The sequence below is a fragment of the Strigops habroptila genome, chromosome 14, assembly GCF_004027225.2.
Source record: "Strigops habroptila isolate Jane chromosome 14, bStrHab1.2.pri, whole genome shotgun sequence".
NCBI lineage: Eukaryota > Metazoa > Chordata > Aves > Psittaciformes > Psittacidae > Strigops > Strigops habroptila.
This window is the reverse complement of record NC_044290.2, coordinates 121,503-144,613: the sequence shown is the minus strand read 5'-3', so window position 1 is coordinate 144,613 and position 23,111 is coordinate 121,503. Positions and strand designations below refer to the sequence as shown.

General features: G+C 54.7%; 4 protein-coding genes and 1 long non-coding RNA gene across 12 annotated transcripts in view; 3 read left to right on the top strand and 2 right to left on the bottom strand.

The window, feature by feature from the left end:
- Nucleotides 1-2,626, top strand: part of ITGB4 (integrin subunit beta 4) — a 32,529-nt gene extending 29,903 nt beyond the window's left edge. For all 3 annotated transcript variants that reach the window (XM_030505933.1, XM_030505931.1, XM_030505929.1), the window contains one exon: nucleotides 43-2,626. In XM_030505933.1, the coding sequence (XP_030361793.1) occupies nucleotides 43-185 (143 nt within the window). In that variant the 3' untranslated portion in view covers nucleotides 186-2,626. The remainder of the gene's footprint in view (nucleotides 1-42) is intronic.
- Nucleotides 2,627-2,914: 288 nt separating this feature from the next.
- Nucleotides 2,915-8,477, bottom strand: GALK1 (galactokinase 1). 2 transcript variants are annotated; one of them, XM_030505935.1, is made up of 8 exons: nucleotides 7,801-8,477; nucleotides 6,929-7,024; nucleotides 6,423-6,542; nucleotides 5,787-5,922; nucleotides 5,199-5,380; nucleotides 4,801-4,951; nucleotides 4,187-4,349; nucleotides 2,915-3,108 (listed from the first exon to the last, which is right to left on the bottom strand). In XM_030505935.1, the coding sequence occupies exons 1-8, from the start codon at nucleotides 7,868-7,870 to the stop codon at nucleotides 3,037-3,039; spliced, it is 990 nt and encodes a 329-aa protein (XP_030361795.1). In that variant the 5' UTR covers nucleotides 7,871-8,477; the 3' UTR covers nucleotides 2,915-3,036. The 2 variants fall into 2 exon arrangements, with proteins under 2 accessions (XP_030361795.1, XP_030361794.1); XM_030505934.1 differs by having other exon boundaries at nucleotides 6,835-7,024; nucleotides 7,801-8,005.
- Nucleotides 8,478-15,166: 6,689 nt separating this feature from the next.
- LOC115616543 (histone H3.3A) lies at nucleotides 15,167-16,971 on the bottom strand. The gene is made up of 4 exons (XM_030505928.1): nucleotides 16,783-16,971; nucleotides 16,195-16,336; nucleotides 15,965-16,118; nucleotides 15,167-15,877 (listed from the first exon to the last, which is right to left on the bottom strand). The coding sequence occupies exons 2-4, from the start codon at nucleotides 16,320-16,322 to the stop codon at nucleotides 15,749-15,751; spliced, it is 411 nt and encodes a 136-aa protein (XP_030361788.1). The 5' UTR covers nucleotides 16,323-16,336; nucleotides 16,783-16,971; the 3' UTR covers nucleotides 15,167-15,748.
- Nucleotides 16,972-17,042: 71 nt separating this feature from the next.
- Nucleotides 17,043-19,629, top strand: LOC115616544. The gene is made up of 2 exons (XR_003994315.1): nucleotides 17,043-18,305; nucleotides 18,781-19,629. It is a non-coding gene; the product is annotated as an uncharacterized LOC115616544 (long non-coding RNA).
- Nucleotides 19,630-20,451: 822 nt separating this feature from the next.
- The window catches only part of UNK (unk zinc finger), a 46,575-nt gene continuing 43,915 nt past the window's right edge, over nucleotides 20,452-23,111 (top strand). For 3 of the 5 annotated variants that reach the window (XM_030505925.1, XM_030505924.1, XM_030505923.1), the window contains exon 1: nucleotides 20,452-20,629. In XM_030505925.1, coding sequence (XP_030361785.1) covers nucleotides 20,532-20,629 — 98 coding nt within the window. In that variant the 5' untranslated portion in view covers nucleotides 20,452-20,531. The remainder of the gene's footprint in view (nucleotides 20,630-23,111) is intronic. The other 2 variants (XM_030505927.1, XM_030505926.1) reach the window with 2 other exon arrangements.

The window sequence follows — 23,111 nt, the reverse complement described above, 5'->3', positions numbered from 1 at the left end:
ATACTTAGCACGGTGTCCTGACCACCAAGCTTCTCGTTGCAGACGGCATGCTCCTGACAACCCAGCGAGTGGAGAGCGCCAGCAGCACCCTCACCAAACAGGTCACCAAAGAGTTTGTGAGCCGGACCGTGATGTCCAGTGGGACCCTCACCAAACAGATGGAAAGGCAATTTTATGAGGCCTGAGCCAGAGCAGGCTGCCTGCCAGCGGGACATTCGTGTTCAGATGGCAGGACTTTGTGGAATAGTCCAAGAGTGCTTCATCCAGATGCTGCTGTGGTGCCCGGGAAGCTCCTCCTGTGGGCAGAGACCCTCCATGGCACTTCAAGCTCTGGACCCCTGCTTTGGAGCCCAGCACACTCAAAGCTCTAGCACAGTTGGGTCATCAGGTGTGCACTCATCCTTCAGGGCTTGTTCACCCTGACCTACTCTGCAGAGACTCAATTCTGCAGAGTCCACAGCGACGTCTTCCATGAACAATCACCACTCACTCCAATACCATTTTCAATGCCCACCCATCCAAATACACCTGCTGAAATTCAGGTGTCTCGATGGCTCCAGCCTCCCCAGATAAATGGAACAGGACGATTTATTCTCAGGTCATCAGTTTTGAGATGATCCCAGCTCACAACATCCTGATTTATAGAGCGCCACCATTTCCATCTGTGCTTCAGGCTCTCTAGCAACTTGCCTGTCCACTGGAGATGGTTATTTTGTTCTGTTTGGGCTTTTTCTATGAAAGCTGCCTAGGTTTGGGGTAACCTAATGCTTCTTACTGCACCTACTTGTGTCTATCCTTCGCTGCTAATATTTGGTACCATGACAGCAAAGTATAGCCTTTCGTTTGCATAGCATTACTCATGAGAGCCTCTGAAGCTTTTTTTTTTTTGCATACATTATTGTACAGTTTTCTCAGTATATATAAATATATAGAAATGTATTTTATTATTTTATAAAAAAAATTGAGGTGGTGAGATCTATGCTCAATGTGGATGCTACACATGGGACTGTGATTACTGAGAAACATGAATAACTAAGAAATTAATTAAGGGCTTGATCCAAAGGCCACTAAACCCTATGGGAAGCCTGTTGATGAGCTGGTTGGCTCTGCCTTGAGCGTTATATCCTCCAGCACTGGAGACTCCAGCAGAAGGCTGCAGCTGAGCACTTTCCAGCATCATGCACAGGAGGGGTGGGAGTCGCCTGGAGGTGAGGGACAGGCATGGCTCCGGCACCAGTGCCTGGAGATGGGAATGGTGCCTGGGATTTCTTATGTGGCAGATGGGGAGAGCATTGAGATTTTTTAGGCAGAAGATGTTTGGCATCTTTTAAAAGCCCTTTTGCCCAGCATCAAGGTCCATAAAGGGACCCGTGATCCATCAGCGAACACAAGGGAAGAGCAAGCCTGGGAGCAGCAGGCGCTCTCACCATCCTGAGTAAGTGTCTAAGCTTCCTTCAGCCCTTGGCTTTACCTGTGCTCACATAGTGCTGGGTGCAGGGCTCTTGCTGGGCCTCATTTCCTGGCTCTGGGCACACTTCCAGGACTCTCGCTGCCCTCTGCCAATGGGAACAACTGGGCCCTGTGTCTTGCTGAGCAGCATGGCTCCCTGGTGTGCTGCAGCTGCCCAGGAGCAGGTGAGGAGCCTGCTGAGGGCAGGGATCCTGCCTGGAGCATTGCTGCTGCCATTCTGCATTAGAGCTCACAACTGGAAGAGCAGCTGCTGGTCTCCCTGGCAGCATCACCTGCCTAACTCCAGCTGATGTTGGACCTGCCCTGGTTTGGGTTTGAGGGGTGGTTTTTGGGGGGGTGGGGTTGTTTGGGGTTTTTTGTGTATACGGTGGGGTTTTTTTTTTTCCCTTTTTTTTTTTTTTTTTTTTTCCGGTTTTGGTTTTCTTTGTGTTTTGGACTCAGAAGATTTTGCAGCACTCTCTTGGGGCTGTTCATCTGAGTGCAAGGGCTAGAACATCTTTGAGCTCCCTCTCCTCTTGGGGCTGTTCATCTGAGTGCAAGGGCTAGAACATCTTTGAGCCAAAGCTGCATGTGGGTGAGTAAAGTCCACCGGAGTCTCCAGGACTGCAGGTGGGGCTGGGTCAGTCTTAAACTTACGCCAAGAAATACTTTGCCAGTCCTGTGTTGTTGGTTTGTTTTTTTTTTTACTCTGCCTTCAAGAAGCACTTATTCTTCCTGAGCAGGTTCCAGCGTGTGAGCCTGCCCCTGCCTCCCCGGTTCTTGTCTTGCCTTTGGTTGGGGTTTCCTTTCCAGTTGACGTGTCTCCTCCTGCACAAGGACTCCGGACGCTTTCCCTGTGCTTTGTGATCTGGGATAAAATACTGAAACCAGCCTCAAAAGGGGGCTCCATTTCCAAGCGCTTTCACCGAAGACCTTCGTGTTATCTAAGAGCACAGCCTGTCAGGTGTTGCTCTCCAAGCCATCTATCCCCTGTGCAAGGTGGCTGCACACCGACCTACTGCCTCACACTAGGCCAGTGCCACCTTTTAATTTTCATCTGGTCATTAGGGCTGATGGTGTTTCAGCCTTTCCAAGGTGGATCCCGCAGCCCAATCTGACAGAGGGTCTTTGATCAGGTGGCTTCCTATTGCACTTAATAAATGTCTTCTCTAGAGTCTGCCTCTTCCCTTTCTTAAAAAAAAAAAAAAAAATTAAAAATAACCCCCTCCACCCCACCCTCCATGTGTCAAAAAGATTAAGGACACATGCCAGAAGCAGATACCCAAGCAGAGGCTTCTGCCAAGCATCAGTGCCTGCTGCTGCTCCAGAGGCACCACTGGACCTTGAGGCCCTAGTAATTGCTCATTACACCAGTATAAACTGATGTTAAACTGGTCTCCTCTGACTCTCTGAAGAAAGGTTGCCCAGTGACTTTGGCATCAGAGCTTGGCTTGGCTCAGTGGGCGCAGAACAACCGTGCAAACGTTTTGCATTTATTAGGCAAATGATGCAGATAGACAAATGGATTCCCCTGCAAGCCAGGAATGCAGCCGCAGCGATCCCAGCCCAGGCGAGGTGGCCGCTCCTCTACAGAGGCAGCACCTTTGACCCTCCAGAGGGTTTGGTGAGGTAGAAGGTGGCTGTGCCACTGTAGCTCTCCTAGGAGACAAGAGGAGCAGTGAGTGCTGGTGCTCCGGGGCCATACCACGCTGCAGCAAGAGGCTGGGCTTGGGGATGTCAGCGTCGGAAGGCCTGTCCGATCAGCCCAGCCCCAAGCCTGGTGTAGCCACACTCCAACAGCAGATGCATGAGATGTTTTTTGGGGACAGCACGATATCCTGGCCGCTGCCTGGACTCTCCGGGTCCATCCTCAACATGGGGCAGGGAGGTGACCAGCACATTCCCAAGCTGACCCTTCAGCAGCCCCTTATGGGCTGTTGTCTGTCACTTTTTCCAATCCCTTTTTGACCATGCTGATGCTATTAAACTTCATAGCCTCTGGCAACAGCACAAACCTCACTACCAGCTCTGCACAGTGCTTGCTTGGCTGTTTTTCTCTCAACTTATCCAGTCGTCACTGTTTCTTGCTTTGGAAGATCAGTTCCACACTCACCCTATGCACCTCCTTCACCGTAACTCCTGGTCACATTCCCTCTCTCCTTGCTTCGCATCAGATGACAGAGGCACAGCCCTTTCGGCCTCTTCTCATTTCAGACACTTTCCTCTGTCCCTGCTTTATTCCACCTCCCCCCCCCGCTATTTACAGGGCACACCATGATCTCATACAGCAGCAAAATAAGGCTCTGCCACATTCACAGCCTGCTTTTGCTGGTGTTTCAGCTACTGGTGCATGCTGAGCTGCTGATTTAGAGAACATTGATGAGCGCACTGAGATCTTTTTTGGACTGTAACTGCCCGTGTTAAGCTCAGCATTGCCTAAGCTTGGCTTGGATTACTTTTTCCCTAGCTAGAGTTAGCCTTCCTGAAGCTCACCTGGCACATGTTTGCTCACTTTCTCAATGCAGTAAAGTCCTTGGGCAGCGGACCAGCACCATGCTGAGCTGCCTGCAAGAGCTTAGTAGCATCAACAGCCTTGGGGCTATCCCCACACAGCATTAGATGGGCTACACCAATCCCAGGGCCTCAAGAGCACAGCTTCAATGGTGTCCCAGGGCCATGCCCCTGAGTGTTCCCTTGGATCTTTAAGTCAATCTCCTGGCACTTTTCTGCTGCATACCTGGATGTGGCGCTGGGCTCTCTCTGCAGCCCCAGCCTCCAGCAGAGTCACCGTGCAGCCTCCAAAGCCTCCCCCAGTCATCCTGCTGCCATAAACCCCGTCGACCTCCAGGGCTGCTGCTACCAGCTCATCCAGCTCCGGGCAGCTCACTTCGTAGTCGTCCCTGGAGAGAGGAGACAATGGTCAGCCGTGTCCTGCACCCCAGCCATAGCCCTTGCACCACGAACAGCTGAAACATGCATCTTGGTGCATCCACTGCTGTAGCAAATTGCAACAATGCAGGCTGCTGCTGATCCCAGTCCAGCTCTCTGCCTGTAAGTGCATGTATAACTGAGCGAGGCTGCGAACATACGTGACCTGCTGCGTGCTGCTGTAAGCAGCAGACATCTGTAACATACGTCTGTAACACAGATCGGCCTTGTCCTAGCACCCCTCGGTGCAGAACCTAATGGGGCTTTTCTTAAAACCTCCCACATGCTGAGCCATGAGATGCTGGGCAGGATGCAGTTCTGGCCGCCTCCAATGCTGCACCCACAGGCGAGGGAACCCCACGAGAACTTAACACCAGTGCCCCTGACACAGCTCGCCCTTTTCCAGGGTTGGTACATCCTCACCTGAGGGAGTTGTGACTCTCCACCATCAGCCTCCCGAACATCCCATAGTCCCTGTCCTGCAGGGCTTGCGCTGCCTGCACCGTCCGTGCTATCTCGCCGATGACGTGCCTGGCCCGCCGGTACACCTCCTCACCCAGAGAGCTCCTGGCCACTGCAGAGATAAGCATGTCCCTGCAGCAAAGCCACTTGGGTCTGTGGGATGCTGCTGGGGGTTTGCATGGCTACATCCTGCAACCACCCTGTGCCAAAGCTTCTCTACCTGCAGCACGCTCCCCTCCTGGTGCGTGCAACCACCCACCCAGCCCAGGTGCTGCCCCACAGTCTTGGCCTTTGCCATGGGGCGCAGAGCTCCTGCTGCCCTGAGGAGCAGCTGGAGCCAAGGGCGGGACTGTCCCCACCTTCCAGGTCAGCCATGGTGGCATCTCGTAGGCTGGTCTTGCCAAGCGCTGCTGCTGCCTCCTCACACTGCCGCCGGCGCACGGGATACTCGCTGCCCGTCAGCGTGTGCCGCACATTGGAGTTGGTGATGAGCACGGCCAGGCTGGCATCAGTCAGCGGGACGAGGACAGTCTCCAGGGACCTGCACCAAGAGCTCAGTGCAGGCTCTGTGCCCATCCCCTCAGGCCCACTCCAGCCCTCAGGTGATCCAGGCGAGGCCAGATCCTGCCTCCGCAGAGATCAAGTCCAACTGGTTTAGGATTTTGCTCAAGCATTTCACTCCCTCACAATTATTAGTCCTATAATAGACCCAAATGACTTTGTGGGAAAGACAGCCCAGGCAAGCAGCAGAAAGTATGTAGGAGAAGGATTCAAAACACAGGAATTAAGATGCAGGGGGTCCCAGCCCTGCAATGAGATTATGGGCTGTGTGCAGGGGTTATCCCCTTCCTGAATGCTTGCATTTATTTCATGTCCCTGGGACCAGCCTGTGTCCATGTGCCCGAGGAGGTGGGCATACCACAGTGAGCTCAGTGCTCAGCCCTGACCTGCAGTCAATGAGCAGCGCGTGGCCTTCCTTGCCCATTACAGATATGAACTGGTCCATGATCCCACAGGGCATGCCCGCAAACGTGTGCTCTGCTTTCTGACACACCAGTGCCTTGGCCACCAAATCACCATCATCTGTGCCAGAGCAGAAAGAGGCAGGTTAGCAGTACTGGGATCTTTGCCCCTTGTCCTGGAGCAGGGAGAGCAAACATGAAGGTAAAGGGTTGCTTTCCCATGAAAGGGTCGTTGCTAAAGCATCAGCTGCAGGTCTTGCTCCTGCACCAGTGCACAGCATCTGTGCTAAAGTGGGTCACTGGATCCAGCTGGATGAGACAATTTGATGCTCGTGTCTCAAACCTCTCAATTTTTGGGGATATAAGGGCGGGGAGATGCTCCCTAGGGAACATCCTCTCATCCCCAGCCAATCCCAGAGGTGGTCCATGGGCTTTAGAGGCATGGCGATGCCAGGCCAGGCTGGGTGAGCCAGAGGAGCCCCACAGCCACAGTGGTGCCAGCTCTGGTGGCAGGAGGGTTTGACCCAGCCCACAGTCGCGTTTGGGGTAACAGCATCCCCCTCATCCCACCTCCCACCTGGACATGCAGGCGCCTGGGCCCAGGGCCAGCTGCTGCCTTACCAGGGCAGAGCTGCTGGAGGAAGGTGTAAGTAGCCACCTCAAGCGCGGCCGAGCTGGAAAGGCCCCCGCCCAGGGGGATGTCACTGGCTACCACAGCACTGAAGCCCGGCACAGGACCACCTGAAGGAAGAGAAGGAAGGAGGGGGGCTGTGAGGGGGAGTGATGGAGAGGAGCCCTGTCCAATATCCCATTTTAAAACACATGGTGACCCACGGCAGAGTGTAACCTGGGCACCCCCCCCCCAACCAACAGGGGTCTTTGGAGCTGAAAGCATCTCTCCTGGAGCCCGGTCCTGGCAGCAGCTGAAGGATTGCAGTGGCACTGGAAGAGCCCCAGGAGCATGCCAAAAACCAGGTGCTGAGCACCAGCCGCATGTGAGAGCACTCTAACCCACTGGCAGCCTGGGCCTTACCCCGGTAGTGCTGGATGACACCCTGGATGTAGTTGGCCCAGCGAGGTTGCCTTGGGCTCAGGGGGCTGCCTTGGCAGGGAGCTGGGAACTGCACCTGGTGTGGCTTGTCTGCCTCTGCCGAGGTGGTGAGGATGGAGATGGTCCCGTCCTTCGTGGGGGATCCCACCAGCACTGTCCCCAGATGCAGGGCCTGAGGGAGTGTAGAAGGTGGGCTCAGGCCTCACAGCATCCCTTGGAGCATCTCTCTGGTGCCAGGGGACAGCTGAGCTGCTTCAAACTCACTGCAGGCAGCACCCAACACTTGTTACCCTTAACTGTGTCCATGTGGAGCTGCAAGCCCCCACCACACACTCCAGCTTGTCACAGCATTAAACTATTTAATGCCACACAGGGTCAGTCTTAGCATTGGAACGTTGTGACCAGCCTCGCCAGCTCAGTGCTGGGGTGCTGGTTGCTGCACTCCAGGAAAGTGGAAACCCAGGACAAGGCCATGAGAGGCTTGGAGGAAGTTTTCTTGCCTGCAGAGGAATTCAGCCGACCTGCTCCCACTCTCTTTGGCCTCCAAATAATTAGCTGTAGGTTTGATTTAGGGCTGAGCAGGGGCTTCCCCATCGAGCCAAAGGAGGGCAGGAAGCCCCAGCTACTTCGAACCATCTTTGGCCACCAAAATATCACTCTCTGGGAATGGGAAAATGTTTGACAGGGTTACAGAAAAGAGGCTTCAGCCCCTCGAGGAGGCGGTCAGAGAGGGAGAATCACATTCTCCCTCCGATGAGCCAGGAGCCAGTCTGCAAGGATCTGCCCCCAATGCTCTGAGCTCCTGTGGTCCCAGGGGCGGTTGGGGGGATCCCGGGGAGAATATCCTGGGGAAGGGGGAAGACGGCGGCCGCGGACCCCCGCAGGCTGCAGGGAGGACCCGGAAGGGTGACACCGAGGGCTCACGGGGCCGGGGAGTACAGCCCTTACCATGGGAAGCACGAAGCCGCCGTTGTAGTCGGTGTGCTCGCCGATGAGGTTGACACGGCCGGGGGCCCATGCCGCCAGCAACGCCGGCCCCCCGAAAGCCGCCTCGTGTGCCCGGCGGGCGGCCGCCAGCAGCGGGACCAACCCGGCCTCCGCCTCCGCCATAGTCGCCCCGCCGGCCCGCCCCCCGAGGCCCCGCACCGCTGGCGGAGCTCCGCACCGCCCCCCGGCGGGGCTCGAGCTCATGGCGCTCATGGGACCGGGGGGAGCCGGGGCGCCCTTCCCGGCCCACGGGAAACGGTGCTCGCGCGTGTGCGTCCCTGTGGGCAGGCAGGGAGCCTGTGCGCAGTCCCGTGTATCACTGTACTTAGATCTGTACCGTACCGCAGCGCCTGCGGTGTCCAAAGAGCGGTGCAGATACACACGTGCGTGTATGCACCGGTGTTACTGTTATAGGTACAGACATAGGCCAGTGTATGTATTTTACATATATGTACAAATAAATACGTATACATACATACATCAATGCCTGTGTTATATCTGCATCCACCGTCTGTGCTTTTGATATTGTCGTGGTTTAAGCCCAGCCGGTAACACAGAACCACGCAGCCACTCACCCACTCCCCCCTTCTCCTCTCCCTCCTCCCCCCCTCGCTCCCAGGGGGATGAGGAGGAGAATCGAAAGAATGTAACAACTCCCACGGGTTGAGATAAGAACAGTCCAGTAGCTAAGGTATAATACAAAACCACTACTGCTACCACCAATAATAATAATGATAAGGGAAAGAACAAGGGGAGAGAATATAAAACTAAAAGGGGAAAAGGAAAAAAAAAAATAAATAAACACAAATGATGCACAATGCAATTGCTCACCACCCGCCAACCGACACTCAGCACGACCTGAGCAGTGATCTGGGCCTTCCGGGTGACTTCCCCTGGTTTATATACTGGGCATGACGTGCTGTGGGGTGGAATAGCCCTTTGCCTAGTTTGAGTCAGGTGTCCAGTCTCCGCTTCTTTCCAGCTGCAGGGGGTGAGGAAAACAGTCCACTGTGATTTTTCTAAGCCAAACTTAGTGGTAAAATCTAAATATGCTGCTGCAATGATGGAAAAAGAGGTGTAAATATTTAAACATGGTTTTAATCCATCTAAGGTTGGCTTTAGTGCCATGGGATGGCAAAATTGCTTCTGAAGTGTCTTGTACCAAGGATCAAAGCAGATGCAGAGGTCTGGCTTCAAGGGGAGCCCTTGGCAGCTGGGCAGCCTGGGGTCACACAGGCAGGTTGGTCCAGTGAATGGCTGTGTTGTCTTGACAGGCTGCACCACTCCATCCGCCGCCACGTGCCTTAGGGGGCCTGGCCAAGGTGAAAGCCTTTAATCTTTTGATTATGACAAACAACTCTGTGTTAAACCTGTACCTAGATGGCCTATAAATCACCCATACTGCTGGTGCATGAGCAGATTGCAGATCTCCATCAGCGTAATTGCAAGGCTCATGCAGGGGAGCCTGGGCAGCTTTGCTTTGCATTTAGAGGGTGGAATGGAAAGAAAGTTGCTTGTCGGCAGTGTTTGCTGCGAGCATTGGTCTGAATATGGGGACATGTGGTGTGTAGATGCTGTGCTTCTCTCTCTGCACCAGCCGCAGGAGCCCAGGACAAGCCTGCAGCAATAGCCTGGGTGCTGCACTGTCGGGATGCTCTTAGAGCCTTGCTCCCCAGGGCTCACTAGTTACTCCAAAAATGGCTTTATTTGCACCTCTGCCACACACGTGCGAGGCTGTGGCTACTGGGCACCCAGCGGTGACACTGCCTCTCCATCACCACCCCTCTGCAGAGCCTTTCCTCTCGCTGCTGGTGGTGGTGACAGAGATGGATTTCCCCCTGGACCTGCAGGTGCAGTGACCAGTTACTGCAGTAGTGGCCAGCACACAGTGGCCAGGCAGGGCCCTGGCCCCTTCATCTCCGGGACCAATGGTGCTGATGCTCCTTTGTCTGCAGAATTGCAGCTTCTTGGACAAAAGGTGGCTGCTGCCAGTAAGAGCTTGTCTGTCCCCAGAGCCATCTTTCCACTGCCTTGCCCTTGCCGCGTGAGGAAGATAAGGAATAATGGGGAGGGATTGCCATGCAACCTTCTGCCTGGGCACAGTGGGGGGGGGGAATTGGCTCAGGTTCACCAGCATGAGCAAAGCTGCCTCTGCTCTGAGGTCAGATCCTGCCAGGTGCCTGCAGTGTTGCCAGGAGCAGATCCCAGCATTCCTGGGAGTAAACTCAAGCAAGTGTAGTACTCAGGCCTAAATTGCTAGCATAAATGAAGTTTTCCTATGCTCCCTTCCCTGATTTCTTGCCAAAAAAATCCCCTTTTCCCTGGGGTGACACAGATTACACATCAGTTGGTTTTGCTCTTGTGAAATACCAGTGCATTTATTGAGAACAGTGGGCACGCCTTTATGTCTTTTAAGAATAATGTCTTTTAAGAAGAGCATTCCTCTGCTGCCTTTTTAACCCAAAAGAGTCCCCAAAAAAATCTCAAGGTGGCTTTGGGGCTGGTTCCAGCATGTGCTGGAGGCTGGGACCCCACTTGCTTTCGGGCGTTTCTAACAGCAAGTGCTTCCAGCCAAACTGGCCATGCGTCAGGTCCCTGGCTAATGGGATGTGACAGTGAGTGCTGCTGCAAATGGCAGAGGCTTTGGGGAGGGGTGGCAGCATCCCTCAGCTGCATGGGGATGCAGGGGGATGCATGGGGCAAGGGAGGAGGGCTTATTGCTGAGTTAAGGGTTCACCTGCTGCTTTGCCATCCCATCCATCCAGCAGGGCTGTCCCTCCAGGGTCTGGGTACAGCCTAATCCCAGGAAAGGACAGGACAAGCAGCCACTCATCTGGCCCCAGCCCGGAGCACTGGACACTACAGCCTCTCCCTAGGCTCCCAAATTCCTGGTTTGGCACCAGTGCCAGAAATGTTCCAGAGCAAGGAATCGCCATCCTCCCGCTTGCCCTGGTCATGCTCCTTGGGTGCCCTGAAGCCATTGTCAGGGCCACTGTCACTGGCCACTCTCTTCCTGGTGTGTATCACTTATGAGACAGTGCCATGGAGTTCAGGTAGGAGCCCTTGATCCTTCTCTCAGCTTTCCAGCATGACCTGGACAAAAACCTCTCAAAAAGGGGAGATAAATATGCCACTGAGAGCACTGGAGCTGTCTTGGTGTTTCTATCCCCACTGGCTCAGCCTCACTGGTATCTGCTGCCTGTGGAGTGGCTTTTCCCTGCCTCTGTATGTTGGTGAAACATCACTGATGGTACGAAAATGCTGGGGGGGCCAGGCTGGGGCCCCAGGGCTGAGCTGGGGCTCTGCTGCACCCCCAGATATGTGGACGGCCAAGTCTTTGTCGTCAAGGTGCTCCTGAGAGCCAGGTGGTGGTGAACAAGGTGGTGCTGGCTGGTGACATCCTTGACAAGATCAATGGCTGCTTGCTGAGAAACACCTACAGTGGGTAGGTGGTTGGGCATAGGGAGCTGGTGCATCCCCCCTCTCCTGTCCCCCATCCTCCCTGCTGCTTCGCCCACCCTCCCTCCAGGCCAGGGCCGTGTTGCAGAAGCTGAAGGGACAAACGCTCAGCTTCTGCCTGCTGTGGTGGTGGTGGCACAACAGGGAGGTCTACAAGCTGCTCCTGCTGTGTACCTGATGGTCCTAAAGGAAAAGGAGCCCCACTTCCAGCTCCAGCAGAGCCCCCAGTACAGGGATGAGGGGCAGCCACAGAGGCTGCAGGGGGGCAGGAGGTCCTGCAACATGGGGAGCCCCTGGGCTGGGCTGGGGGTCCCAGCATCAGGGCAGCCTTGTGCCTGCATTATCCCCAGTCTCTGCTGGAGACTGTGGGGCTAAAGCTGCCCCTGTGGCCAGGGGACAGTGCGGGGCTGCGAGCATCTTCCCTGCAAAGAGCAGCAGGAGGATGCATGGGGTCCCGCTCTGGTGCCACGAGCCCTTATCTCCCCAGGCTGCTCTACAACCTATGGTACCTGGGCCAGATCAGCGTTGGGAAGGTGAGGCGATGGGGCAGAGACATGCCGGAGGGAAATTGTCTCTTCAGGGTTTCTTTTCATGTGCCTGTGGGTTATTCCTTCCCTGCCACTCTAATTCAGTATGGTGGCAAAGAGGTGCTGGCCTGGGCCTGGAGAAACAGTTGGCAGCAAGGGTGAGTGACAGGACTGGGTGCAGCCCAGCAAAGGCTTGGTGAGAGAACTGCAGGAAAGTATGGTCTCTGCCTGGGATGTTTTTGCCTCTCAGTTCCAGGTTCACTTGGCCTGGGCAAGTATTTGACATCCCCACCTGTGTGGGTATTTTTTCTAGTTAGAGGCATCTCTGCAGACAGGACAGGAATTTCACTAAGGAAGAAAAATAAAACCACCAGCCAAGGGCACTTGGAAAACTGTGGGGAGGCTGAATCTGGTTCCAGGGGTGCTTTAGGGCTCAGGTCACTGTTTCTTGAGGCTTGGGGTGGGGGGGGGGGTGGGGGGGTCTTTTGTTTGTAAAAAGATTCAAGTGTGGGAGCACTGGGTGATGGAAAACTCTTCGTGTTTGACTATGATTCATCTCCTCGCTTTTGAATAATGTCTCTCTTGTAAGTGTCTTATTAAAATCAGAGCTCAGACACTGTGATGATCTGGGCTTTTTCCCCTCTGTCCCCAATTCATGAGGTTTTATTTGATGTGAAGGAAGCAGAAGTCCTCATATAGGAGAAGACTTCTTCCAACGTAAGCAAGTGACCCCCAAGGTCTAGGTGACTCCTGAGGCAGTGCAGGGATCCTGGCCAGAGGGATCATAGGGCCAGTTTAAACCAGGGATGGGAACGACAGGGACTGAGGGCAGCCCTGTCTCCCTCCTGTCCCCAGTGCAGCTCCCGCACCACTGCCCCCACCCTACCATCTCCTGCATGGGACACTGCACAGACAGCAGCAAGTTATTTGCCTTCTGCATGGACTAAGTGTTGCCCGTGGGCCATGGGAGGGTGGATATAAAGTGATGTGGGTCTTGAAAAACAAACCAGTGATGTCCAGGCCAGCTGCGGGGCCGCTGGTGCGGTTCCACATCGGGGCTGGGCTTTCAGAGCCGTGCTTTCTGCTGGCTCATGGACGTATTTCCATTCTTAGCGCTTCCCTGGAGAGCCCTGATGAGAGCACGTTCGACTGCCTGCTGTTTGCATCAAGTTCTGAGCAAGAATACGAGGAAATCATCAGGAGAATTGGCAAGATATCGCCACAGTGAGGTCATGTAATACCATGAATTGCTGCTCTGGTCCACCACAGGTGCGATGTAACTTAGTTCCTTTTTGTTGAGGGTACCAAGATGAATAGGTGTTTTGATGTAGTTTTCTGGTGGGTTTTGGTTTTGTGTTGTTGTTTTGGGGGTTTTTTTTTGGTTTTTTTAAGAACTGGCAGACAATGATTTTATTTTGAGAAACAGCTTCTAGGTATACCCAGATGGTTCATTGTTCCCACTAAGAATTTGGAGGAAACATTGTTTTTGAGGGATGTGATTTTAAACATACCTTTCCTGCAGGACCCCAGCCTGCTACTGCAGTTCAGCACCAAATCAAGCCTTTGTAAATCGTGTTGCTTGGAATTCTGATTTTTTTAACCTACCTAAAGCAAGCTGCAATGACTTGCAGGGGTTCTTTTGGGGACATCCCTGCCCAATGTCCTAGATCACGCAGTGTCAGCTATGGTGTAAGCTGGTGCTTAACTTTGATCCAGACCTTTAAAGCAATTCAGTTTACAATGTCATAGAATCATAGAATGGTTTGGATTGGAAAGGACCTTAAGTGCATCTAGCTCCAACCCCCCTGCCAAGGCACCTCACACTAGACCATGTTGCCCAAGGTTCTGTCCAGCCTGGCCTTGAACACTGCCAGCGATGGGGCAGCCACAGCTTCTCTGGGTAGCCTGTTCCAGTACCTCACCACCCTCACAGGGAAGAACTTCTTCCCTATATCTGACCTGAATCACCCCTGTTAAGTTTGAATCCGTTACCCCTTGTCCTATCACTACAGTCCCTGATGAAGAATCCCTCTCTGGCATCCAATGTTGACGCAAGGAAATCTTTTTTCTTTGCAGGCTTAGCAGTGAGGAAACCACTTGTTTAAAAAAGATGGTTTTAGCAGTGCTGTGGTAGATAATAATGGTGTTAACTGTGGGCTGTGTGTTCTCACGTTTGGAGTGGTGCAGGAAAGGGCATCGAGGAGGTGCCACCACCACAGGGTGTGCCTGTTCCTCTACCTGCAGGTTTTGAGCACACAGAGTGGTTTGTCTGACCAGGGAGAGCCCTGGCTCCAGCCCTGAGCTCCCCAGCCTCTGCCAGCAGCACCCTGAGTGCCAGTCAGGGCAGCTTTCCAACCACCCTTTGGAAGGAAAGCAGCACTGTGACCAGCCTGGCCTGCGCACAATCACACACAGAGATGGTGCCAACTGACCACCCACTCTTGTGTAACTATCACTGCTGCCACTTCGACCATGGCACTTTTAATTTCATGGCAACAAATCCAGATGAGCTAGCCCAACTGCTTCCTTTCCCTGTGCCAACTCCAGCCTTACTAGTGCAGCCTGTTCTTAAAGAACTGAGGAGAGCCGGACTTGCAGTTTAATTTAAATGTTAATTACCTGTCTTCCAGATGTAGTCTGAGCAGCTTTCCTCCACCACCACCTAACACAGTATGGCTGTTCCCAGAGGCACTGCGCAGAAAACCAGACCTGCCTTGGCAGAGCCCAAAGAGCTAGAGCAAAGGGCTGAGTTTAATCCTCTTTCATCAAAAAAGCTTAGATAGGAAATGAGAATCTTATTGCATGCCCATCCCAGTTTGCCCAGCAGCCCATACACTCCCCGGTTATTAGCTTTTCCTCTTGCAGGCCATCCATGCTAGCTGCTGTCATTTTCCAGGATTTAGTCACACAGCTGGATTCCACAGAATTGTCAGGCTGCAGCCACACACCCAGCACCATGAAGCTGTAGGGTTTGCCCTAGGCAGCCCAGTCACAGCACCAAAATAAACCTCCCTGACATCTACTGGAAAAGGGGGGGAGAAAAAGCTCAGTCCTGGAGTTGTGCCTGAACTGCTGACCCACAGTTAAGCTTTATAAAAAAACCAGCACTCCCCTGAAGGCTGCCTGGCCTGGGCCTGCCAGTGCAGCCATTCTCCCTCTACCCCCTCCCCAGCCAAGAGCCACAGCAAAACCTCCCAACCCCCCTGAGCAGGCAGACAAAATGAAGTTATGGGAGCAGCACTGCAGGATTACAGGTGCCTACTGCCAATGTGCCAGAGCCAGGAGGAGCAGGAGGCAGCTTCTTCAAGCCCAGACAAACCAAATGACAAAGACTCCTCACATGTGAATGTAAAACATTTAATTTAAAAATGTTGACACTACAATATATAAAATAGCTATTATAAATGCACATAGTGTATTCTATAGCTGCCAGGTTTACTTTTTTTTTTTTTTTAGGAAACTGTAAGTTACACTGTGGTTAAGACTTGTAGTTTCACCCTCTGAAGAAGTCCACATTTGATCACAGTGATGTATGGTCAGACTAACAGCCCCAATTGTTAAACACTTGGATCAAGTCATAACCAGTTTTATTGCAAAAGGACCCTGTACACATTTATATCAATTCTAGTACCTTACAAGTTTAGCTACCCAACAAGTCATTAACATACAGAAACATGCATGAGAAGCAAGAAAGATCACCCATCCCTTCTGCATATTAGCAACTTGTCACTCCGGAGCCCCATGGCTCACATCACTGAGGTTTATGTGAACAGTCACTTTTAGCATTCATCCTGAGTGAAAGATGGAATGACTTAAGTACAAATGCAACATATTATAAACAATTTCTTACAAAAAAAAGTCACAAATTAAAACCAAAGTATTTTACAGAATTTACTACAAAACACCATAAAAACAGCCTTCACTTAAGCCCTCTCCCCCCGTATCCTGCGAGCCAACTGGATATCTTTGGGCATGATGGTGACTCTCTTGGCATGGATGGCACACAGGTTCGTATCTTCGAACAGACCCACCAGATACGCTTCGCTGGCCTCCTGTTTGAAGAGGACAAGAGAAAACGTCGTTAGAACCCCCCAGCGAGGCATGCTCAGCACCGCGGCCCCACAGGCCACCAGCAGTACCTGCAGTGCACCGATGGCTGCACTCTGGAACCTCAAGTCCGTTTTGAAGTCTTGGGCAATTTCCCTGACCAGCCGCTGGAACGGCAGCTTGCGGATCAGCAGCTCCGTGGACTTCTGGTAGCGGCGGATCTCACGGAGAGCTACGGTGCCCGGCCTGAGGGAGGGAGGGAGCGCGTGAGCCGGGGAAAGTGCCGCGGAAGCGTAGGGCCGTGCCGTGCCCGCAGCCTTACCTGTAGCGATGAGGCTTCTTGACGCCGCCGGTAGAGGGGGCGCTTTTCCGGGCCGCCTTAGTGGCGAGCTGCTTGCGCGGAGCCTTCCCCCCGGTGGACTTGCGGGCGGTCTGCTTCGTACGGGCCATTTCTCTTCACTCACCTACAGACACAGCCCCGCGTGACACAAGGCCCACCTCTCCCCAGCCCCGCGGCAGCACCACCTCCCCCCCCCGCCCCGGCACACGGCGGCCCGCTCCCCGCCTCCCCTCCCCCGCCCGTCCAATCCCTTCGAGTTCCGGCAGATGTCGGCGAGTGGCCCCCTCCCCCGCCAACGCGGGCAAGCGGCCAGCAGCCTCCCCACGGGGGGGAGAAGTTATGGTTCCTCCGCCTGCGCTCCGCGGCCCGGCCGCTCCCCGCCCCAAGGGAGGCACACTGAGTCACGCCACCCCCCGCTTCCTCCTGGGCCGCCCCGGAGGGGGGATGGGCACCGGCCGTGACTCGCAGCACGTAGGCAAGGCCCGGTCTACCGCCCGGCTCCGGGAAGCACCGAGGCCGCCAGCGGCCGCGCGGCCCCGCCGCCCACCACGGAACGCCCCCGCCGCTTACCGCTCCAAGAAGAAGGAAGCGCCGGTGCCGGTCGCGCTGCGCACCGAAGCCTGCGCTGATACTACCACAATCCGCTCCACAGCCGAGCACCCCCTCACTGCGCCCGCCCCGCCGCCGGGACGCACGTCTTATACCGGGGGCGGCACACGGCGCGGTGACCTCACAATGCCTGGAAGCAGCGCGCCTTACCATTGGCCAGGACCTCCGCCGGCGCCTTGGCGTCACTACACACAAAGGCCGTGCTCCGCTTCCTCGGCGCCGATTGGGCCCTTGCCCCGCCGCTGATTGGTTGTTAAAGTAGGCGTTTGATTGGGTACTGTTGGGCGAGAAGGGGCCAATCGGCAGCGGGCGTGCGCCCTGCGCGCTGATTGGACAAAACGGAGCAGGGTTTGGATCCTACCCTTTGTTGCAAAGCTCCACAATGAGAAGTCAATGCGAGTGGGGCGAGCGGCGGGTGGTGAGCGGCTGAGTGCTCTGAGCACCCCTCCCCGGCCTCGGTTCACCCCCCCCCCCCCCGGCCGCCCGGGCCGTCGGCCCACCACAAAGCGTCTTTCGCGGCGTGTGGTGTGTAGGCGCCTGGCGGGGGGCTGCGGGCGGCGAGGGCCGGGCCAGGTCGCGGTGCAGCCTGGAGGGGCGGTGGGTGCCGTGTACCCCTGCGGGATCCCCAGCGCGCAGGCCGCGGGGACCAGCGGCCTTCGGGAAAGCTGCGGGAGGCTCCGGTGTGTAGCGGCTCGCAGGTGGCCCGCGACGCCCCCCCCGCCCTTCCTTCCCGCGTTCCCGAGTGTCGGCGGGGACGAGCAAAGCTCCTTGGAAGGGAGCAGGCTCTGTCAGGGTTCTTCGTCTCCCGCGCGGTTGTGGTGGTGTGGCAGCCTGGGGATGCTTGTGCAGGACTTAGGTTGGTGCTGAGCAGCCCCGCGCGTTTGTGACCCCCCCAAAAGTTGGGGAGAGCCCAACCATTGGCCTGGGGAAGGCTGCCACAGCTGGGAGCCTGCCCCAGGCAACGGCAGGTGTCAGAGCCGTGCTGCTCCCCAGATCCCATCAGCTTCAGGGGTGGCCTTCAACGCTGAAGCGAACTCCAGAGTTTTGTTGCGAGTAGAAAGCCAGAGTCCATGTTCCCTCTTGGTACCATCTAGGAAGATAAAAGGCAATTAAATAAAAAGATTGTCTTGGAGGGGAAGTTGTTGCTTAAGTTTGACCTCGCACTTGTAGCAACTGCGGAGGTGGGTCCCTGCCCCCCCGCAGGATGGGTACCACAGTCAGGAAGAACAGGTCCCAAATGCCCTGCAGTTGAAGCACGCGGAACATGGAGTGAACACAAACAAGACACTTGCTCAACCACCGCTCCCAAAGGCATCAGTGAGCTCCGCAAACGATCGTGGCCATTGTCACACGGCCTTTCCATGAGGTTTTGTATCCTCCCCGGATGCGTAAGTCCCCGGGGTCGACACCCAGGCAAGCAAGGATTGCCGCGGTGCAGGAGCTCGGCATGTAGGGAGCGCATCTCCTGCTTCTCTGCCTCTCGGGTAAGTCAAGCAACCATGCACCAGCATGGTGCGACAGGCCTGTCACGTGTGCTGGGCCAGGGCTGCTGGAGGGACTGCGTCTCTGGCACATACCCCCTGCTACTGGTCCTCGTTTGTCCAGTTAATTGTCACTGTTGTAAAGGAAAATGTGAATTATTTATCAGAGGCAAAAAGCTGCCTATTGGTGGAATGGCTTGGGAGGTAAACGTGAACAATCATTTGCATTGTACGTGTTTTGGAAAATAGGAAGCAAAGAATTCCCTTCATCTGAGCCATTCGTGCTTAGGAAAAAGAAATTTAGGAACCAGTTCTGATGCTAACAGCATACCAAAAAATTAAATTAAATTCGTTATTTTTAAGAGCATTCTCTGCTGTCACTGACACCAGGAGACCAGTGCATAGTGTTTGTTACCAGTTGCTCCTTAGATATTTCCTGTGTTTTCATAGCAGTGGTTGCTTCCTCTTCTTATTTCAGGGATAGTTTAGATTAGTCTCTCTTGAAGACTGGAGGAAAGCCGTGCTGCAGCCTCTCGGATGAAACAGGCTGAGGGAAAGGCATACATGGAAATGCCGAAGCAAGGAAATGTCAGCAAGGACCTGTGTGAAGATGGAAGCCAATGCTCCCAGGGCACATGTTCCCAGAACATTTCCCTGGTGCTCAGCAGAGCACATGTCGGGTTGTCCTGACTGTGAAACAAAAGAGAAGTGAAAGAGGACTGTGGAATCAACATCACTGTCTGAGGATTCGGGCCCTTGGTTTCTGAACCCCTGAGAGCATTGACAGCATTGTCAGTGCGATTCGTCCCTAATTGAAAGGTTTTTTCATCCAGTTCATTGCTGAATTGGATTTTGGATATTCAGGTGTGTATGTGTGGATATTACCTGAAATACCTCCACACGTTATTGACTTACCAAAAGTTGTCCTGCTTGACCAAGAGCTGCGTAATTATAGTGCTCCAACCTCCTGCAGAGGGTTGTTAGATGAGTAAGAACATATTGAGATCCTGTGAGTTATCCGAGCAAATGCAGGGGGATAAACTACTAATTATCCCAGGAAAAGCCTGCCCGCAGTAGCTGTGGAATCAGTGTAAATGGGAATTAAAAAAGTTATTCCCCCCCCCCGAAACAGCTGCACAGGCAGCACGCAGATGGAAGTTTATTATTAACATCATTCACCCCGTGCGTGCTAGTGGAGTTAAAAAGAGGTGTTTGCCTTAGAAAACCTTGTTGCCCTTTACCACACAGCTAGAGGATTCCAGCGAGGGAAGTGGTTCTGTGTGAAGCCCAAGAGATCAAAGTCCTATTAAAAGAAACTCATATCGTTTCCTCCCTCAGGAGAGAAGTTAATTTATGGAGGAAGCTCTTCGCATGGGAATTGAGCCGCTTCCTTCAACGCAGCTCCTTCGGGGGGGAGGGGATTTTCTCCTGGGGGAGGGCAGGGACCCCGTGCGATCTCCTGATGAGCCAGAAGCCAGGGGTCTCTGGTGTCATGTACTCAGAGGTAGGTTCTCCACACCGCTCACTGGGCCTTCCTCCTCCTTCTCTTCTGGTCGGGACTGCAGTGCTATTCCTGGGCACTTCCTGGCGGGTGTTGTCCAGTGGGTGGGGCAGGCCATGGAGCAATGAGAGATGCCAACACTAAAATAACCCTTTGGCTGGGATGCCGTGCTCCCGGTCCACGTTCAGTCCCTGCGGTGGGGGAAGGAAGGAAGTGAGGCCGCCTGCCACAAATAACTCCCCAGCCTCCTCTGCAGCCTTCCGTGCCTGCCTGGAGGCATTGGGCTGGGCAGGCCCTGCCGGCGCTCGGTGCCACCCGGGGGCTCGGTGCCGTTCCTCGCCTCGGGCTGCTCCCTGGGGACAGTCCCGCTGATGGAGCCTCGCAGTGAGCGCAATCCTGCCCGACCGCTAGGGGGCGCCCTGACGCGCCGTGTGCCCCACCTCAGACCACAAGTCCCGTCGTGCCCCGCGCGGCCGGAAGCGCGGACCGCGCCGCCGCGGGGCGTCCCTGGGAGTTGTGGTCCCGCCGCCCGGAAGCCGCCGACCGCCACGTCCCGGGCTGGCGAAGCGCGCGCGCGCGCCGGGACTACAAGTCCCACCCCGCCCCGCGCACCGGGGCGGCAATGGCGGTGGTGGCGCTTGCGCCTGCGCGCGGCGCCCTCCGTGCGGACCGCGCAGAGTGAATAATAAAGGTCTGCTCGGCGGCGGCGGCAGCGGAAGGCCGGAGGCATGTCCAAGGGCCCGGTGGCGAGCGGCCCCGCTGCGGCCGGGCCGGCGAGCGCCGCCAGCGCGCTGCAGGCGCAGCCCGAGAAGCCGCAGCACTACACGTACGTAGCGGAGCTCCCCGCCGCCCGCCCGCGCGCCAACACGCGCCTGACGTCAGCGGGCGGCGTGCGGCACGCGCGCACGGAGACCCGCCACCAGCCCGCGCGGCACCGGCTGGAACCGGCCCCAACCGGCCGGCGGGGGGGGGGGGGGGGGCGGGGCGCGGGTTTAGCGGTTCCCCCTCCCCCCGCGGGTGACGCTCCGGGGCTCCGGCAGCTCGGCCCGACCTGGGGCTCGGGGGCGTCCGGCCCCTGTGGCCGCCATCGCAGCCCGGCCCCGCCGCCTTCCCCCTTGGCGGGTGCCCGAATACCGCCGTAGTGGCCCTTTCTCCCGGCCCACGCGGGTGTCCCCTCGGGTGTGGACGTGCCAGGCACTCAGGGCTGTTCGGGTCCTCCTATCCTGGTGCCGTTGCCCCGGCCTCCGGAGGAGTCCTGGTTGTCCTCAGGCCCCTGCAGAGGGAGGGAGGCAGTGTGAGGAGGCCGGTGCTGCCCTTTGGCTCCCAAGGGCCGAGCCCTGCTCCCTGTGAGGGGCAGCTCCAGTGGGTCCCTCCTCAGGATGGGCATACTTCCACGCTTCACACACGTGTGAGAAATATCCCCCATGGGGAATGTTACATGAAAATCCTGGGAAGCGCGTGTCTGCGTGATTATGTGGTGAAAGAAACACAAGTTGGTATGTGTCACCTCTGTTTCTGGAGATGGTGCATTCATGAAGGCTTACTCCTGGGATGTGTCTTCCCTAAGCAAAAATCAGAATTTCACTGCATTGTACCAGGGTTGCACTACCTCCTGGAGCTTGTGCTGTATGCGCTTGGCCTGCAAACCCTTGTTTGGGTTGGAAGTTGTGGTGATGATACTTGGTTCTTCTTTTGCACTAGGGATAGTGGGTGGATTGGGAGTGAGTGTTGTCTTTGTGAGGATGGGCTAGTGATGGACATGGGTGGAAATAGGTCAGGTGTTCCGTGTCCTTAAAAGAAAAAGTTCAGGACTGTTCCTTATGAACAAAATGTGTGTGCCAAGCTGTCTTCCCTTATCGCTTTAGGGTGTTGTCCGCATACAGAAAAAATGTACAAATTACCCATATCTCTTGCTTGTGTTGATGCCCCCACCCAAAATGAGAAAGGCAGGTTCTGAGTGCGGTCCGAGTTGTTTTAGTTTGCGTTTTCATAAAGTTGCTGATGGACTTCTTCCCTGTGGCCGCGTTATGATTCATGGAATAAAGAGAGCTTCAGAGGTGCGGATCTGTGCAACTGATGCAGGAATCACAGGCTATATGACATAATCTTCCTTCTGAGCTTGTGACAGAATGAGGGCTTCTAGGTTCTACGTCCATCGTGAAGATCTTGTTGTGATCTTCAGGGAGCTGGCAAGTCATAGAATCACAGACTGGTTTGGGTTTGAAGGAACCTTAAAGCTCATCCAGTCCCAACCCCCTGTCATCGGCAGGGACACCTTCCACTAAGCAGGTTGCTCCAAGCCCCTGTGTCCAACCTGGCCTTGAACACTGCCAGGGATGGGGCAGCCACAGCTTCTCTGGGCACCCTGTGCCAGCGCCTCAGCACCCTCACAGGGAAGAACTTCCTAAGATCTCATCTCAGTCTCCCCTTTGTCACAGCCTCAGATTACTTTATTTCTGGTGGTGTCTGCAGTTAGACAGTGTTATAGGAGAAAATGGCATGAAGGAGTCCACTAAGGCTGTTGCTGTAGTGGTAAGAGAGGGAACATGACCTGCCCTCAGAGCTGAAGTGACACAGACAACAGAGAAGCAATCAGTCAAAAGCAAGGAAGGGAAAAGCCCAGGTGACAAGGAGGCGAGATTGTAGGGAGATTGTGAGTACACTAGGTAGAGGAACATGAAGGTGATAACATGGCTAAGCATGACCATGGAAACAAGGATATCAAAAGTTAGGAAAGAAACAGTGGAAGAAGGAGTTCAAGAAATAGGAGGAGAAGGGAGATCAGGACAAGGTGGCTGAAAATGACAGAGGAGGAAAAAGCGACAGTGGGGAACAAAGGTGGTTCTTTTCAGCGGGCAACCCATGTATTTTCAGATGGATGCTGATAATACGTCAGTGAAAACAGTTGTGGAGAAGCTGGAGAACCATACGTGAAGGACATTTTGGGGGCTGCAGAGTGCTGACAGTGGGATGCAAGCCTTACTTTGAAAGTCTTGGATTTGTACACTAGGTCACATCGTACTGTAAACCTCCTTCTGGTAACATATGGGAACTTATTTGGTGGTTGTTCATATGAACAAGTTGTATGTTGTCAAAATGTAAATATTTTCCTCCTTTTTATTCCTTAAATATAGTTTGTTTCCATAAAATGACATGAAGGTTACAACTTGTAAACTCAAGTAAGCTTAATTATCTGCATACTTTGCTGTTCCCTGGGGACAGGCAATCTGATGCTGGTGATCTTGTCTTAGAAAGTTTTGGATGTATTTGTTAGGAAGCATTCCAGTTTCTGTATTAGTGTTGATTTC

Excerpts from the sequence above, each read along its gene's own strand:
- GALK1 (XM_030505934.1), bottom strand. The coding sequence starts at position 7,962 with ATGGCGGAGGCGGAGGCCGGGTTGGTCCCGCTGCTGGCGGCCGCCCGC. Across the intron at positions 5,381-5,786 it reads GCGCTGCTCATTGACTGCAG|GTCCCTGGAGACTGTCCTCG; the intron begins GTCAGGGCTGAG and ends CTCTTGGTGCAG. Across the intron at positions 3,109-4,186 it reads GAGCCCAGCGCCACATCCAG|GAGAGCTACAGTGGCACAGC; the intron begins GTATGCAGCAGA and ends CTTGTCTCCTAG.
- LOC115616543 (XM_030505928.1), bottom strand. The coding sequence starts at position 16,322 with ATGGCCCGTACGAAGCAGACCGCCCGCAAGTCCACCGGGGGGAAGGCT. Across the intron at positions 16,119-16,194 it reads AAGAAGCCTCATCGCTACAG|GCCGGGCACCGTAGCTCTCC; the intron begins GTAAGGCTGCGG and ends TCCCTCCCTCAG. Across the intron at positions 15,878-15,964 it reads CAGCCATCGGTGCACTGCAG|GAGGCCAGCGAAGCGTATCT; the intron begins GTACTGCTGGTG and ends CTCTTCAAACAG.